Raw genomic sequence first — 19,617 nt, 5'->3', positions numbered from 1 at the left:
CAAAAACTATTCAGAAATACAAAGACTTCATGATATCTTAGTTGTTACTAACCTCATTTGATCACTATATACAATGTAATTGACTTGAAGTGAATTAGCAAATAAAACCACATTATCCCAGGACGCATTAAAACACAAAATTAATGTTATATATATTAGTTTGTTGAAAAAAATAAATCACGTAATTACGTCGTACTGTACTGCGTAAAGCCAAGTGTCCCTGTTCGCCTGACTGGGAAGCCCCTAGTGCGGAGCTGCCAACGCCCGACGTAAAGACACAAATAGGAGTTACGGTAAGCGACAAACTGTTATTTCCATATGTTTAGATGCTTGTTTTTTTTTATTTTAACACATTTCCTGCATAGCCAGGGCTGTACGTTGGATTTCTGTGAAACGACGACGACGTGCCTGACACCGCTAGCTTCCATTTGAGGTTAGCGCAGCTACTTTGCTAACATGCTAATTTGTGAGCAACGATCAACCATCGTTTAGTCGCTAAGTTAATATAACTCAGCAATATGTTGACAAATCTGCAACATACATAATGACAAGATACACTATATAAAGGCAAGTTATATGTAGGCAGATAAGACTAGAAAGTAGGTAATGGTTTGTTTGGCACGGGAAGCTATGGCTATATATATATATACATACATATATATTTATTAGCATGTCCGACTAATAGTGGAATGATAAATGTAAAGACGGATAATAATAATAATGTCGGTACATGCCACGTTGTCTTAGTGTAAAAGTGCATTGCAGATGGCAGGAAATGTGGCCATATTGACGCCAGAAATAGGACCGAAATCTATCAGTGCAGTGAAGCCTAACGGTTGCTACTTTGATGGTGTGTGATCTTTTTCTAACGCTTTCTACTCATCACTGGGATCTAAGCTTTAGCCATAATATACTCCAGTAGAGCACTTTTATCTTTAAGGGGTGCGATGATTCGTTTAAAAAGAACGATTCGATTTGGAATTTGTGGTTGTCGATACGGGCAGCACGGTGGTGTCGTGGGTTAATGCGTGTGCCTCACAATACGAAGGTCCTGGGTTCGATCCTGGCCTCGGGATCTTTCTGTGTGGAGTTTGCATGTTCTCCCCGTGACTGCGTGGGTTCCCTCCGGGTACTCCGGCTTCCTCCCACCTCCACATGCACCTGAAATGGTTTTCACTTCACAAAATGCCCTTCAAGCTCATCTAGAGCAGTGGTTCTCAACCTGATGTACCCCCTGTGAACATTTTTTTAATTCAAGTACCCCCTAATCAGAGAAAAGCATTTTTGGTTGAAAAAAAAGCATACCTGCCAACTACTCCGGTTTTCCCGTAATTAGTACGGTTTTCATCAACCTATTCCGGGTTACGGTTGCAGTGATAAAAAATACGGTTTTTCATTAATTTAATTTTTTTTTTTTTAAAGTTTTATTCACGAAATCGCGTAACAACAATGACAATCGACACTGCTTCCCGTAACTTCCTATCGAGCCATTCCGAATGCCATGCGTGAGGCTATTTATAGCACCGCTGCCAAGCACGAGGCACCGTTTGTTTCCAAACGAGCGAACGATCATGGAATCAGCCGGAGAAAAATCGCATACGAGTCTTAAACCGAAAAGAAAACTGCAGTCATTCCGTGAAGAATATTCAAAAGCCTATCCGGGAATAATTATCCGTTCCAAAAAGGGTGAAAACTACGCGAATTGCACCTTGTGCAGACTAGATTTTTCGATCGGACACGGAGGAATTAGCGATGTAAAAGACCACGTTGGGACAAAAAAACACAAGTCTAATGCCGTTGCTAGTGATACAAGTGGAAAACTTTCAACGTTTTTCGGATTTTAGCCACAAAAAGGTAATGACACCAATGTTATCTATTGGAATTGTTTAGTACTGTTATACTGTTAAAAGTGTTTATACTATTTATGCTTTCAAGTCCAAGTTAAAGAAATCTTGTTAAATGTTGACAGCATAACTACCAAAATACAGAAGTATGTCCTTAATATTTTTGCAGTGCTATTTCTGTTGAAAAGTTAAAATGATTACATTAGAGATGTGATGTGCCACTTTTCAAGTGTCTGATGGCTTAAATTCATTTTCATTAATTTTTCATATTTTGAATTCTTTTGAAAGGCTTACAAAAAAACTACATTTGAATTGTAATTCCATGCTATTGACAGGACTATTAATTTTAATGAAGTTAGCTTACCATGTTTACAGTATGATAATTGTGATAGAAATGGGAATTTTAGGCACAGAATATTTTTTACAATTGAACAAGGCAGTAGATTATACAAGCTTGGACAGAAAGTTAATAATGACACCAATTTTTTTTTTAATGAAATTGTTTAGTACTATTTTACCATTTGTTTACTGTAAAAAGTGTTTATACTTTCAATTGACAAATTGAAGTCTTGTGAAAGGTTGACAGGATAACTGGCATTAACTGTCAAAATAATTTCAAACTATTGAAGTTAGCTTACAGAATAAACATGTCAATCAACCCATATGATTTTTGCTGTAATATTTTTGTTTTGAAAAGTCACTGTGACTGATAGAAAAGTGATGGTTTTAGCAACATTTTAACCTGTCTGAATGCTAATAATCATTTTGCGTCGGGGGGAACCCCCCACCAGGACTTGTCCTGGACCTACCGGGGCCTGCGGCCCCTGGACCCTGGCTACTAGGTTTTTCTGATTTCAAAAGTTGGCAGGTATGAAAAAGAGATAAAGAAGTAAAATACAGTACTATGTCATCAGTTTCTGATTTATTAAATTGTATAACAGTGCAAAAATATTGCTCATTTGTAGTGGTCTTTCTTGAACTATTTGAAAAAAATAAAATAAGAATAACTAAAAACTTGTTGAAAAATAAACAAGTGATTCAATTATAAATAAAGATGTCTACACATAGAAGTAATCATCAACTTAAAGTGCCCTCTTTGGGGATTGTAATAGAGATCCATCTGGATTCATGAACTTAATTCTAAACATTTCTTCACAAAAAAAGAAATATTTAACATCAATATTTATGGAACATGTCCACAAAAAAATCTAGCTGTCAACACTGAATATTGCATTGTTGCATTTCTTTTCACAGTTCTTTTTGACAGACATTTTAGTGAGAAACCTGAGCTTGTGCTTCACTGAGTTTATGAACTTACATTCATATTTTGTTGAAGTATTATTCAATAAATATATTTATAAAGGATTTTTGAATTGTTGCTATTTTTAGAAAATTAAAAAAAAATCCCACGTACCCCTTAGCATACCTTCAAGTACCCCCAGGGGTACGCGTACCCCCATTTGAGAACCACTGATCTAGAGAATGCCAAAAGTGTGCAAAGCAATAATCAGAACAAGGGGTGGCTATTTTGAAGAAACGAGAATATAAAACATGTTTTCAGTTATTTCACCTTTTTTTGTTTAAGTACATTGATTGATTGATTGAGACTTTTATTAGTAGATTGCACAGTACAGTACATATTCCGTACAATTGACCACTAAATGGTAACACCCGAATAAGTTTTTCAACTTGTTTAAGTCGGGGTCCACGTTAATCGATTCATGGTACAAATATATACTAACTGCATAATACAGTCATCACACAAATTAATCATCAGGATATATACATTGAATTATTTACATTATTTACAATCCGGGGGGTGGTATGTGGAGGGGGTTGGGGCGGGCGGGGGTTAGGTTTTGTTTTGTTGTTGTCTGAGAAATGGACATTGTAACAGTGTAGGTCTGACTTGGTAGGATATGTACAGCGAGCAGTGAACATATTGAGCTCAGAAAGCATAAGAACAAGTATATACATTTGATTATTTACATTTGATTATTTACAATCCGGGGAGGTGGGATGTGGTGGGGGGAGGGTGTTAGTAGCTGCCTGGAGGTGTTCTTTTAGTGCGTGGGCCTCACAATACGAAGGTCCTGGGTTCGATCCTGGTCTCGGGATCTTTCTGTGTGGAGTTTGCATGTTCTCCCTGTGACTGCGTGGGTTCCCTACGGGTACTCCGGCTTCCCCCCACCTACAAAGACATGCACCTGGGGATAGGTTGATTGGCAGGGGTAGTCACCTGAAATGGTTTTCACTTCACAAAATGCGCTTGAAGCTCATCTAGAGCAGTGTTTTTCAACCTTTTTTGAGCCAAGGCACATTTTTTTCCGTTGAAAAAATCCGGAGGCACACCACCAGCAGAAATCATTAAAAAGCAAAGCTCAGTTGACAGTATAAAGTTGTTGTCACAATTGTTGGATATGAATTTAAACCATAACCAACCATGCATCACTATAGCTCTTGTCTCATTACCTGTCACATCACACCGTGACTTATTTTGAGTTTTTTGGTGTTTTCCTGTGTGTAGTGTTTTAGGTCTTGTCTAGCGCTCCTATTTTGGTGGTTTTTTTCTCTTTTTTTGGTATTGTCCTGTAGCAGTTTCATGTCTTCCTTTGAGCGATATTTCCCGCATCTACTTTGTTTTAGCAATCAAGAATATTTCAGTTGTTTTTATCATTCTTTGTGGGGACATTGTTGATTGTCATGTCATGTTCGGATGTACATTGTGGACGCCGTCTCGGCTCCACAGTAAGTCTTTGCTGTCGTCCAGCATTCAGTTTTTGTTTACTTAGTAGCCAGTTCAGTTTTAGTTTCGTTCTACATAGACCTTCCCTAAGCTTCAATGCCTTTTCTTAGGGACACTCACCTTTTGTTTATTTTTGGTTTAAGCATTAGACACCTTTTTACCTGCACACTGCCTCCCGCTGTTTCCAACATCAACAAAGCAATTAGCTCCCGTATGCCACCTACTGATATGGAAGAGTATTACACGGTTACTCTGCCGAGCTCTAGACAGCACCGACACTCAACAACAACACATTATGCGCAGACTATAATTACTGGTTTGCAAAAAATATTTTTAACCCAAATAGGTGAAATTAGATAATCTTCCACGGCACAGTGGTTGAAAAATACTGATCTAGAGAATGCCAAGAGTGTGCAAAGCAGTAATCAAATTTTTTTTATGAAAGAAACTGCTGTTCTAAATTTGTCCACTAGATATCGCAATAGCTATTCTTTGTATCTTTGTATGCAAAGACATGCACCTGGGGATAGGTTGATTGGCAACACTAAATTGGTCCTAGTGTGTGAATGTGAGTGTGAATGTTGTCTGTCTATCTCTGTTGGCCCTGTGATGAGGTGGCGACTTGTCCAGGGTGTACGCCGCCTTCCGCCCGATTGTAGCTGAGATAGGCTCCAGCGCCCCCCGCGGACCCGAAGGGAATAAGCGGTAGAAAATGGATGGATGGATGGATAGAATATAAAACATGTTTTCAGTTATTTCACCTTTTTATGTTAAGTACATAACTCCACATGTGTTCGTTCATACTTTTGATGCCTTCAGTGACAATCTACAATGTAAATAGTCATGAAAATAAATATATCCGTCCGCTCTGAGCGTAAAAAGTTTCTTTAATATCTGTTATTAGCACTACAACATGGCCACAACGGTCACATTCTAAGAAGGGCTGGGCGGTTTGTAGTTAATACTGGTATATTTTAGAAAGAGATATATATTTCAGACAATGCCGTCATACTAGGGCTGGGCGATATGGACCAAAACTGATATCGCTGCGTTTTTAGTACGGATACCTGTACAGTGGGGCAAAAAAAGTATTTAGTCAGCCACCGATTGTGCAAGTTCTCCCATTTTAAATGATGACAGAGGTCTGTAATTTTCATCATAGGTACACTTCAACTGTGAGAGACAGAATGTGTAAAAACATCCAGGAATTCACATTGTAGGAATTTTAAAGAATGTATTTGTAAATTATGGTGGAAAATAAGAATTTGGTCACTTCAAACAAGGAAGATATCTGGCTCTCACAGACCTGTAACTTCTTCTTTAAGAAGCTCTTCTGTCCTCCATTCGTTACCTGTATTAATGGCACCTGTTTGAACTCGCTATCTGTATAAAAGACACCTGTCCACAGCCTCAAACAGTCAGACTCCAAACTCCACTATGGCCAAGACCAAAGAGCTGTCGAAGGACACCAGGAAAAGAATTGTAGACCTGCACCAGACTGTGAAGAGTGAATCTACAATAGGCAAGCAGCTTGGTGCGGAAAAATCAACTGTAGGAGCAATTATCAGAAAATGGAAGACATACAAGACCACTGATAATCTCCCTCGATCTGGGGCTCCACGCAAGATCTCATCCCGTGGGGTCAAAATGATCATGAAAACGGTGAGCAAAAATCCCAGAACCACATGGGGGAACCTGGTGAATGACCTGCAGAGAGCTGGGACCAAAGTAACAAAGGTTACCATCAGTAACACATTACGCCGACAGGGAATCAAATCCTGCAGTGCCAGACGTGTCCCCCTGCTTAAGCCAGTGCATGTCCAGGCCCGTCTGAAGTTTGCCAGAGGGCACATGGATAATACAGCAGAGGATTGGGAGAATGTCATGTGGTCAGATGAAACCAAAATATAACTTTTTGGTATAAACTCAACTCGTCATGTTTGGAGGAAGAAGAATACTGAGTTGCATCCCAAGAACACCATACCTACTGTGAAGCATGGGGGTGGAAACATCATGCTTTGGGGCTGTATTTCTGCTAAGGGGACAGGCCGACTGATCCGTGTTAAGGAAAGAATGAATGGGGCAGTGTATCGTGAGATTTTGAGCCAAAACCTCCTTCTATCAGTGAGAGCTTTGAAGATGAAATGTGGCTGGGTCTTCAAGCATGACAATGATCCCAAACACACCGCACGGGCAACGAAGGAGTGGCTCCGTAAGAAGCATTTGAAAGTCCTGGAGTGGCCCAGCCAGTCTCCAGACCTCAACCCCATAGAAAATCTGTGGAGGGAGTTGAAAGTCCGTGTTGCTCGGCGACAGCCCCAAAACATCACTGCTCTCGAGAAGATCTGCATGGAGGAATAGGCTAAAATACTAGCTACTGTGTGTGCAAACCTGGTAAAGACCTATAGTGATCGTTTGACCTCTGTTATTGCCAACAAAGGTTATATTACAAAGTATTGAGTTGAATTTTTGTTATTGACCAAATACTTATTTTCCACCATAATTTACAAATAAATTCTTTAAAAATCCTACAATGTGAATTCCTGGATTTTCACAGTTGAAGTGTACCTATGATGCAAATTACAGACCTCTGTCATCATGTTAAGTGGGAGAACTTGCACAATTGGTGGCTGACTAAATACTTTTTTGCCCCACTGTATGTGGAATATACCGGTACATTATTGCTAGTCTCATCTGTTTATGTTGTTCAGTTCTGTTAGCAACTTAGCACAGCAGATAGCGATAGCTCCTCTGTGCTGCTCGCTTGGTGTGTCAAATGTTTAGCTACTCATCGGCTTGAAAGTGCCTCTCCCCATAGCCCGTGCGGACTAACCTAGTATAGCGGCCGGGTGGCTGAAGAGTAGTTTTAAACTGAACAGCCAGCGGCCTTCACCGCAGTGAGCGAGTAGAAGCCCCATCTATCCCCCCGCACAAGCTTGAGGATATAAACCGAACGTGCGTTAATCAACAAAATTAGCGAAAACTAGTTTGACATGGCTAACTAACTACAAAACCCAATACCAGTGAAGTTGGCACTTTGTGTAATTTGTAAATAAAAACAGAATACAATGATTTGCAAATCCTTTTCAACTTATATTCAAATGAATAGACTGCAAAGACAATATATTTAATGTTCAAACTGAGAAACATAATTTTGTTTTGCAAATAATCATTAGCTTAGAATTTAATGGCTGCAACACATTGCAAAAAAGTTGGCACAGGGGCATTTTTACCACTGTGTTACATGGCCTTTCCTTTTAACAACACTCAGTAAACGTTTGGGAACTGAGTAGACCAATTTTTGAAACTTTTCAGGTGGAATTCTTTCCCATTCAGCTTAAGTTGTTCAACAGTCCGGGGTCTCTGTTGTGGTATTTTAGGCCTCATTTTGCGCCACACATTTTTCAATGGGAGACAGGTCTGGACTACAAGCAGGCCAGTCTAGTACCCGCACTCTTTAACTATGAAGCCATGCGGTTGTAACACGTGGCTTGGTATTGTCTTGCTGAAATAAGCAGGGGTGTTCATGATAATGTTGCTTGGATGCCAAAATATTTTGCTCCAAAATAAGGCTGCAGCTAACGATTATTTTTCTATCGATTAATCTATAGATTATTTTTTCGATTAATCGGTTAATCTATAGATTATTTTTTTCGATTAATCTATAGATTATTTTTCCTTTTACCGATTTTTTTAAAAATTTAAAATAAAGATGAAAAAATAAATGTAGGCCAGTTTTTTCAAAAGGCATGGCTTTTATTTACAAAAAAAAAGTATGGCCACTCAGTCAACATTGACAACAACATGACAAAATATTCTGTAACAATGTAAACATTTAAAACTTTTAACATTTAACAAAATTAAAAGTAGCTTATTTGCTTTTTAATGTGCAAATATAAAAGTAAACATCCAGTGCAAATCTTAATATTCTGCAATAGTATAAGCATTTCAAAAGTAAAATTATTGCTTATTTTGCTTTAAAATGTGCAAAAATAAAGATAAACATCCAATACAAAAAAGTGCAAAACGAAAATAATCTGTAACAATGTAAACATTTCAACAAAAGTAAAAGTATCGCTTATTTGCTAAAATGTGCAAAAATAAAGATAAACATCCAATACAAAAAAGTGCAAAACAAAATATTCTGTAACAACAGTGTAAACATTTCAACAAAAGTAAAAGTATTGCTTATTTTGCTTAATAACACAACAATGATAGTATGATTAAAGTGAAAGTTAATTGTTGGTTTGTACATAGTATATGTAACCGTTAATGTTGTAAAAGGTATTTGCACAACTAATTAACGTTAGCGTTTGTGACATGTCTTATGCTGTGGGGTTCTTTCAGGACCAACAGACTGAACGCCAGATGGCTTTGCCAGGTTTACAATCTTCTAATTTTACACAAAGTGTTTTCTCTTCCACTTTTTTCTCTTTCTTTCCTCGCTTTTCAGCTCCTCTTCCTCGCTCGCTCGTCGTCCTCTGTCTCTCTCGCTCCACGTCAGCTTCACTCTGGTTCCTTCCAGTCTCTCTTCCCTCTCTCTCTGCTGCTCCCCTTTTCTTCAGCGAGAGGAGATTGGATGATCGTGCCCAGGTGCGCGGATCGCGCACCTGGGCACGATTGCGGCGTCGCTCCCGGCGCGCCCCGCCTCGCCGCTCGCTCGCCGGCCCCGCCTCTCCACAGCGTTAAAGAGGAGCGCGTCTTTGTAAACACTGAACAGGCACGCCAAACGCACCTCTCAGAGCGAAACGGTGCTTTAGTTTATGAATTTACAACGCAGATACAAATTACACATTCATGTTTTTGTGTAATGATGACAACGTATACTCACGCGGACGATTGACTTGTTGATGGTGATGGCAAGAACGCTGTCGGTTTTCTTTTCAAATGTTCCTTCATAGCCGTTGTGCTGCTATGATAGGCCATTTCCGCTCGACACAGTGTGCATACAACAACATTATTAGGCCGTTTATTGAAATATTCCCACACTTTTGGCGTGCTTTTTTCCCCTCGCTTGCACCGTCTGCTTTGCGATCCGCCATGACAGTAGTGTGACGTAAATATGCGACGCATCGACGCACAAAAATGGCGTCGACGTATTTACGTAACCGACGACGTCGACGCGTCGTTTCAGCCTTACTCCAAAACCTGTATGTACCTATTTCCTCTAAGTTAGAACTGGGATTTAAGTGTTGAAACTCTACATTCTCCGCCTATTTTTGGTCTCACTGAGAAAAAGGATGACACCTTGCGTAGTTCTAATAAAAACTGCATGTTTTCCTCTCGCCGCCTTCTATTATTTACTCCATATGGCTAACTCATCATTTAAAAAAAAAAAAGTTTGTTTTGGTCTTCCTGAATCTAGCCTGTAACGTGGAATAGTTCATTGTGAGAGAAGGGAGGAGGGAGCTGTCAAAACAATCATGATTAATCATTTTGATATATTTTTAACCACACCAATTAAGACAAAAAAAAATAAAAAAAATTTAAAAGAAGAAAACTTTATTCATTGTTTTTATAAGTTTGTGGGCCCTTTACACATTTCGGGGCCACAGGCAACTGGTGATATGGCCTAAAATCTATATCGCGATATACAGGTGGCACTCAAAAAATTAGAATATCTTGTTTATTGCAGTAATTTGATTTACTGATTTACATGGTGAAACTAACTCAGGCTCATAACATGCCACTCAATATATTTCGAGCCTTCTTTTGATATCATTTTGATGATTATGGCTCACAGCTTATGAAAGCCCAGAATTGAAAAGCCATGATCATTAAAATAATAACAAATAAAAAGCTTGACTTATCTAACTTTGCATGTGTTGGTAATGAGTTTATACCACATGTAACTTTCACATTTTAAGTTGAATTACTGACATGCATGAACGTTTGAATGATATTCAAATTTTTGGAGTTTCGCCTTTTTAATTGCCTCCTACGATTATGATATATTATTTGGTATTCACGTGGTAATAGAATCATTTCAAAACCGGTCACAAAAGCTCCTCAATTGGCTACTGACTTGTGTGACATATTGCGTAATTTACAGTTGTATTATTTTCTCAAAACTATTATTGATCTACTTGTTAATTTACTGTTAATATTTAGCGACTTTCTGTTATAACATGGTTCCATCTACACTGCTATTGAAATGTAATAAGCACATATTTTTCTATTGTTTGATACGTTACATTAGTTTGGGGGACAGTTAAGCCTGGGCGATATGGCCAAAAAATAAAATCTCAGATTTTTCCAGATACAATAAAAAAAATTACTGATTTTTTCCTCTTTTTTTTTTTTTTTTTCAAATGACAGAGATAATTCAAAACAATTTTTCACTTTTACTTGATCAAAAACCAGTAGTTTGAAATGACACGACATACACTGCATTTTAGGCTTTGCAAAATGCATTGTTGTCCTTTCTCATCATACATGGTACTTTGTGTAAATGACTCCACCACAGTAAGCTACTTTTTAGGTGGAGTTTGTTGTTGTTGCGGTCTTGTTCGCCTCGAAAATAATTGTGTTTCCCGCACTCGACTCAATAATGTTTCAGATGCAGGAATACACTTTTCTTTTCTTTGGAAGAAACGTCTCGCTCTCGTTAGCATTAGCATTAGCCATGTTTTGCTAGGCTTGTGACTCTCCTAAGGAAGTAAGTGCTCACAAAGGCAAATGATGGAACAAGAGGAGAAAAAAACATAATATATTTTTATTTTATTTTATTTTTTAAGATCGTCTGCAACAAAAAACTTAAGTTTATCGATAAAATCAATTTATTGCCCAGGCCTGGGTGACAAATTTGTAGTTACAGGCAGTATTGGTCATGCCAATGTTGATACTTAAAATTGTACAGATAATTGAATGATCTAATTTTTTTTATTGCAATTATATTCAATCCATTAATTCAGTGTTTTTTGAGCCAAGGTACATTTTCTGCGTTGAAAAAATCTGGAGGCACACCACCAGCAGAAATCACTAAAAAACGAAACTCAGTTGACAGTAAAAAGTCGTTGTCGCAATTGTTGGATATGACTTTAAACCATAACCAAGCATGCATTACTATAGCCTTTGTCTCAAAGTAGGTGTACTGTCACCACCTGTCACATCACGCCGTATGAGTTTTTTGCTGTTTTCCTGTGTGTAGTGTTTTAGTTCTTGTCTTGTGCTCCTATTTTGGTGGCTTTTCCTCTTTATTTGGTATTTTCCTGTAGCAGTTTCATGTCTTCCTTTGAGCGATATTTCCCGCATCTACTTTTGTTTAATCAAGAATATTTCAGTTGTTTTTATCCTTCTTTGTGGAGACATTGTTGATTGTCATGTCATGTTCGGATGCACATTGTGGATGCCGTCTTTGCTCCGCAGTAAGTCTTTGCTGTCGTCCAGCATATTGTTTTTGTTTACTTTGTAGCCAGTTCAGTTTTAGTTTAGTTCTGCATAGCCTTCCCTAAGGTTCAATGCTTTTTCTTAGGGCACTCACCTTTTGTTTATTTTTGGTTTATGCGTTAGACACCTTTTTACCTGCACGCTGCCTCCCGCTGTTTCCCACATCTACAAAGGAATTAGCTACCAGCTGCCACCTACTGAGATGGAAGAGTATTACACAGTGACTCTGCTGAGCTTTAGACAGCACCGACACTCAACAACAACACATAATTTGCAGACTATAATTACTGGTTTGCAAAAAATATTTTTAACCCAAGTAGGTGAATTTAGATAATATCCCACGGCACACCAGACTGTATCTTACGGCACACTAGTACGCCCATCCTTACTTTCGCACAGATCAGACTGGCATATTGTTGCATCGGTAGAAAATCTGCATGAATATGTAATTGGTGAAATCCAATATTTTGTACAATATTCTAATATGTCATAAACACTAGCCGTCAGACACAGATCTGAATATTTTAAATGAAACAAACGTGTCAGTGTTTTAAATGTTTATATGTACATTCAAGTTTCCTGTCTATAGTGTTGCACCTTGAGAAGATGTTTTAAAAATAGTAGCAGAAATGTGAGGCGGTCGGTGTACATTTGCTGGAGACTTTGTGTGGGTCTCCCTTTTGTTGTATGACTCGTGCAATCAGGTCACACTCCTTTCTATCTGTCGCTAGTACATTACCATAAATAACTCGTTTTTTTTATTTCTTCTTCCAGGTATTGGATGTGAATACTAGAAAAGAGAGCTATGCAGACCATTAAGTGTGTCGTAGTTGGGGACGGTGCGGTGGGTAAAACCTGCCTGCTCATCTCCTACACCACAAACAAGTTCCCCTCTGAATATGTACCTACAGTAAGTATTTGAAATGATGTAAAGTGTATAGTACTCTTGTATGTCCCAAATTCCTTGGAATCAACACTTTTCTCCTGTTACTATTATTTGCTTCATCATAACAAGCTGTATTCCTTATGGATTTGTGCCAAAATATAATTGTCAAAGTTGTCAAATATTTATAATTTAGTGTCTCGTAATAAATAACATTACTGAAATGTTGATCTTTTCTTTTCTAGGTGTTTGACAATTATGCTGTAACTGTAATGATCGGAGGTGAACCCTATACTCTGGGATTGTTTGATACTGCAGGTATGTATTTCAATTTGCCATGTCTGTTCACCCAGGACATTTTTGTCCGCCCTTTTTAATTATATGTCTTTGAACCAAAATCCCTGTAATGTGTTCAGTTCCTCCCGTACATTAATTCAGTGTTTCTTAACCATAGGGCCATTGTTGGGCTGTGATCACTCCTTAGAGGGCCGCCAAAAAATATCTGTTTCTCAGCTGTAGTCTACATGGGCCTCAGCAATACTCGGTTTACACTTTTCCACCACGTGTGGCAGTAATAACAATATCAAATAAAAGGAAGAAGTCTGGAGGTAAGGTCATAAATAAGTATTTTAAGCGCAAAAGTTATAACTAAAATGGTGAGGCTGTATTTTCATTTGCACATTAATTTTATTGACAGTTTATTCAAGAAACATAAATATTATTATTTAACTAGAATTTATTTATTTTAGCACAACATAATTCATTGTATATGAATTTATTTATGTATTATCAGTTTTCAGTCCCTTCTTTTGCAGTATGTTTGATTAGTATTTATTTTTGTAATCAGCCTGACTTAAGCCTTGATAATAATTAGAGATGTCCGATAATGGCTTTTTTGCCGATACCCGATATTCTGATATTGTCCAACTCTTAATTACCGATATATACAGTCGTGGGTTTAACACATTATTCTGCCTAATTATGTTGTGATGCCCCGCTGGATGCATTAATCAATGTAACAAGGTTTTCCAAAATAAATCAACTCAAGCTATGGAAAAAAAATGCCAACATGGCACTGCCATATTTATTATTGAAGTCACAAAGTGCATAATTTTTTTTTAACATGTCTCAAAACAGCAGCTTGGAATTTGGGACATGCTCTCCCAGAGAGAGCATGAGGAGGTTGAAGTGGGCGGGGTTGGGGGAGCGGGGTTGAGGTGGGGGGATTAGGGAGTAGAGGGGGGTGTATATTGTAGCGTCCCGGAAGAGTTAGTGCTGCAAGAGGTTGTGGGTGTTTGTTGTGTTGTGTTTATGTTGTGTTATGGTGCGGATGTTCTCCCGAAATGTGTTTGTCATTCTTGTTTGGTGTGGGTTTACAGTGTGGCGCATATTTGTAACAGTGTTAAAGTTGTTTATACGGCCACCCTCAGTGTGACCTGTATGGCTGTTGACCAAGTATGCATTGCATTCACTTGTGTGTGTGAAAAGGCCGGCACGCAAAGGCAGTGCCTTTTAAGGTTTATTGGCGCTCTGTACTTCTCCCTATGTCCGTGTACCACTCCGTACAGCGGCGTTTTAAAAAGTCATAAATTTGACTTTTTGAAACAGATACCAATAATTTCCGATATTACATTTTAAAGCATTTATCGGCCGATTATATCGGCAGTTCGATATTATCGGACATCTCTAATAATAATCTTTATGATGAGCACAAGGTTTATCCTGTTAAACTGTAAGTAGGTTAGATGTAATTATTGAATGCAATTCAAAACTAGAGTAAGATTACGAATTCAGTGTTGATATTGAAGTGGGCCTGTGCCCCCCTGTAGTGGAAAAGTTGGGCCCTGAGTTCAAAAAGGTTAAGAACCCCTCCATTAATTCATTTGGTGCCCACCACTGATGCAGTTGGGGTGCGTGCGACAAAGAGATTTGGCTCGACCTGTTCACCCTGTTCATGATGGCACTTTTTATGAATGTAGTGTGTTGATACAAGTCCATACAAAAGATGGCATCAAAAGTTGATTGTTGAAGTTTCCTAAGACACCTCATAAGCACCGAGTTTGATGGAGTATAAGAAGACAAAGTGTTGCCAACTTACTGTGCCTTGAAAGTCGATGGCCGGACACCACCAGGTTATAGGGGTGGCCGATTTGTCCTACAATCTATATGACGATAAATATTGCAGCCTCCGGCGGTAACAATACATATCACAATTTATATTTTGTATGTAAATACTTATATAACCATTTCAAACAGGATACAAAGGCTCCTAATTTTGTTGCTAAAACAAGCGTAACATATTACATTGTATTATTGAATCAAAATTGTTATTTAATTTTGGATTATTTTCTCAAAACTGTTATTAATCTGCTTGTTAATTTGCTGTTAATATTTGGTTAATTTCGGGTCTAACATGGTTATGTCTACACTTCTGTTAAAATGTAAGCAGCATTTATTTTTCTTTTGTTTGGATACTTAATAGAGATGTCCGATAATATCGGACTGCCGATATTATCGGCCGATAAATGCTTTAAAAAGTAATATCGGAAATTATCGGTATCTGTTTCAAAAAGTCAAATTTATGACTTTTTAAAATGCCGCTGTGTACACGGACACATAGGGAGAAGTACAGAGCGCCAATAAACCTTAAAGACACTGCCTTTGCGTGCCGGCCCAGTCACATAACCTCAACAACCCCAAATTCCAAGCTGCTGTTTTGAGGCATGTTAAAAAAAATAATGCACTTTGTGACTTCAATAATAAATATGGCAGTGCCATGTTGGCATTTTTTTTCCATAACTTGAGTTGATTTATTTTGGAAAACCTTGTTACATTGTTTAATGCATCCAGCGGGGCATCACAACAAAATTAGGCATAATAATGTGTTAATTCCACGACTGTATATATCGGTATCGGTTGATATCGGAATCGGTAATTAAGAGTTGGACAATATCGGGATATCGGCAAAAAAGCCATTATCGGACATCTCTAATACCGTACGTAACATTAGTTTTTTCGTTTTTTGCCCTTGAAGATCTCCTGTATCCTAGGACTTGTTTCCTAAGTTTGTAAACAATAACAAAAAAAACAAGATTTTTTGATTATAAAAAAAATATATCAATGTAACCACTGTGGTATCGACCTGATATTATACTACTTGGTATCGTTACTGTTGATATTTGTATCTAGCCACCCACCTTCATCCTCTCGTCTGCGCTTTCCATTAGGGATGTCCCGATCCGATATTTGGATCGGATCGGCTGCCGATATTTGCCAAAAATTGCGTATCGGCAAGGCATGGGAAAATGCCGATCCAGATCAGTTTAATAAAAAACCCCGGTCCGTGTTTTCCAACGCACCTATTTAAATAATACATTCCACTTTTCTGCTGCTTTGTAATTTCCGTTCCGCATTTTCCAGCACACCTTCAACACATCCACAATTCTCACGCAGTTGCTTTTAGCTGCTGGCATTACACGACAGGCTCTTCTCACTCTTTCCTGTGTCTCCCTCTCACAGACAGCGAGTGCACCTTCTTACACACGTCACATACTGTCACGTCATACGTCACATACTGTCACGTCATACGTCACATACTGTCACGTCATACGTCATATACGTTACGTCCTCTCCCAGCAGAGAGCGAGGTATCCGCATTGGCTAACGTTAGCTGTGATGCTAGCGCAGCTGCTAAGGTGCGCGCCTGCTCAAGCGTCCTCTGCGCACGGCAAATCTATGCCACGCACAAAATCAAATAAAAAAAATAAGCGCATAACAATTTTCGACACACGGACACGACAGAGACAACAGTTTTCGTCGTCATTGTTCAAATATTGTGACGTCTGTCGAAACGCTTATCTCCATTCGGTGCCACACGTCCAGACTCCACACCATCAAAATAGTACATATCTGTATCATGAATCAATTTAAGTGGACCCCGTCTTAAACAAGTTGAAAAACTTATTGGGGTGTTACCATTTAGTGGTCAATTGTACGGAATATGTACTTCACTGTGCAACCTACTAATACAAGTCTCAATCAATCAATCAAAACACATAGAATCATCATACTGCTGTGATTATATGCATCAAGTGTTCATTCAAGGCTAAGGCAAAATATCGAGATATATATTGTGTATCGCAATATGGCCTTAAAATATCGCAATATTTAAAAAAGGCCATATCGCCCAGCCCTAGTTCAATGATGCCATTTCTGTTTGTCATGTATAATTTTGTCTATTTTGTGTTTATCCTTGAATAAACAGGTCAGTTTCTTGTTACCAACCATTGTGTATTATTCAAACTCCCCTAATTCAGCTGGCTAGTTGTTATCAAGAGTACTAAAACCCTTTTCAACATGATTCTGACAACTAAGTAGGCTAAATAACTTTAAACTTTAATACATGCTCGGATAGGCCAGTATCGGTCAGTATCGGTATCGGTCAGTATCAGATCGGAAATGCAAAAACAATATCGGTATCGGATCGGAAGTGCAAAAACCTGGATCGGGACATCCCTACTTTCCATATCCTTCTATGGTGTGTAGTGTAGCGTGGTTGCTATTTTTCCTCCTCCTGGGATGATATTTATAAGAAACGTAGTTTATTTTCCACTATGGAGGCAAGGATTACTGATTTAGAAGTGGCTTTGCACTGTGGAGGTACATTAGCCACTAGCAAGAATGTTTCATTGCGTTGAGGACTTCTTTGATTGCTTTTCACTGTCATATTTGCGGGACTCAGCTAGAATGTGTCATCAACATGCATTATAGCGATGTAATGATAGTTATTGGCAAAATGTATATCACTTGTCGTGTTCTAAACTTTGTTGTATGTTGTTTGTCCAGGTCAGGAAGACTACGACCGGTTACGACCTCTGAGTTACCCCCAGACCGATGTCTTCCTTGTGTGTTTCTCCGTAGTGTCCCCCTCGTCATTTGAAAACGTCAAAGAAAAGGCAAGTGTCCACCTTTTTGTATGTTGGATTTTTACCAAGTCAAAGCGATGTGGATGTTTCCTGCCACTGTAAACGGCGGTTGCACTCAAATAGACCTGACTAGAAGCGATTGTTAACTTTTATTCTACATTTTGTCCTTTCAACCATGCTATATCCTATGATTGGATTACTGAAAATCGAAACAAAGTGTCCCATGTGACAGGGTGCTGTTGTTTTGTGTTTGGCCAGTGCTTTATGCCGGACTTTCAGCCAAGTACTGTTGTCTTACATAATTATTTTTCTTTACCTGAGTTATGGCTGGACAATAATCACATTTTAATTTGGATTTGATTATGATTTTTCATGATTATGAAAATATAATCATCTAAAAGGGAAAAAAAAAAGATTAATGGGCATCGCAACATGCATGCAAATTCCGGAGTTTGTGACGGTGAAACAGTTGAGTGAAAAAAGTTTGTTTACGGCATAGGGCTGCATAGCTCGGTTGGAAGAGCGGCCGTGCCAGCAACTTGAGGGTTGCAGGTTCGATTCCCGCTTCCGCCATCCTAGTCACTGCCGTTGTGTCCTTGGGCAAGACACTTTATCCACCTGCTCCCAGTGCCACCCACACTGGTTTAAATGTAACTTAGATATTGGGTTTCACAATGTAAAGCGCTTTGAGTCACTAGAGAAAAGCGCTATATAAATATAATTCACTTCACTTACTAGAAGCTTGGGATCTCAACATGGTTGCTATTTTTTTTTGACACAGCGCCAGTATGCTTTATCAATTATTAGAGATGTCCGATAATATCGGCCGATAAGTGCTTTAAAATGTATTATCGGAAATTATCGGTATCGGTTTCAAAAAGTAAAATTTATGACTTTTTAAAACGCCGCTGTACGGAGTGATACACGGATGTAGGGAGAAGTACAGAGCACCAATAAACCTTAAAGGCACTGCCGTTGCGTGCCGGCCCAATCGCATAATATCTACGGCTTTTCACACACACAAGTAAATGCAAGGCAAACTTGGTCAACAGCCATACAGGTCACACTGAGGGTGGCCGTATAAACAACTTTAACACTGTTACAAATATGCGCCACACTGTGAACCCACACCAAACAAGAATGTCAAACACATTTTGGGAGAACACCCGCACCGTAACACAACATAAACACAACAAAACAAATACCCAGAACCCCTTGCAACACTAACTCTTCCGGGACACTACAATATACACCTCCCGCTCTACCCCCCAACCTCCACCTCAACCCCGCCCACCCCAACCCCGCCCACCTCAACCTCCTCATGCTCTCTCGGGGAAAGCATGTCCCAAATTTCAAGCTGCTGTTTTAAGGCATGTTAAAAAAAATAATGCACTTTGTGACTTCAATAATAAATATGGCAGTGCCATGTTGGCATTTTTTTCCCATAACTTGAGTTGATTTATTTTGGAAAACCTTGTTACATTGTTTAATGCATCCAGCGGGGCATCTCAACAAAATTAGGCATAATAATGTGTTAATTCCACGACTGTATATATCGGTATCGGTTGATATCGGAATCGGTAATTAAGAGTTGGACAATATCGGAATATCGGACATCTCTATCAATTATCATTAAACTCATTAGAAGAAGTAAGGCATATGATTTCCAGGTTCAAGTAACCGCTGACTGAGTCACATAATTGGTCAATAAAACAGAAAAATCCACTGATCAACGCAAAATAATATCAGGGAAATTGACATAAATGTAAGTGAAATGTTGTCATGGTGAGGAGAAGAGACATTTATTTGGGAACATAAGGAGTCGGGTAG

At 38.7% G+C, this 19,617-nt stretch overlaps 1 protein-coding gene across 3 annotated transcripts in view; it reads left to right on the top strand.

Moving 5' to 3' along the window:
* The first annotated feature begins 184 nt into the window (after positions 1-184).
* Positions 185-19,617, top strand: part of cdc42 (cell division cycle 42) — a 27,843-nt gene continuing 8,410 nt past the window's right edge. The window contains exons 1-5 of one of the 3 annotated variants that reach the window (XM_061924024.2): positions 277-293; positions 8,938-8,971; positions 12,754-12,889; positions 13,108-13,180; positions 17,708-17,817. In XM_061924024.2, the coding sequence (XP_061780008.1) occupies positions 12,785-12,889; positions 13,108-13,180; positions 17,708-17,817 (288 nt within the window). In that variant the 5' untranslated portion in view covers positions 277-293; positions 8,938-8,971; positions 12,754-12,784. The other 2 variants (XM_061924023.1, XM_061924026.1) reach the window with 2 other exon arrangements.

This window comes from Nerophis lumbriciformis, linkage group LG28, assembly GCF_033978685.3.
Source record: "Nerophis lumbriciformis linkage group LG28, RoL_Nlum_v2.1, whole genome shotgun sequence".
In the NCBI taxonomy this organism is placed as follows: Eukaryota; Metazoa; Chordata; class Actinopteri; order Syngnathiformes; family Syngnathidae; genus Nerophis; species Nerophis lumbriciformis.
The sequence above is the reverse complement of the archived record's forward strand: the minus strand, read 5'-3'. Positions and strand labels throughout refer to the sequence as shown.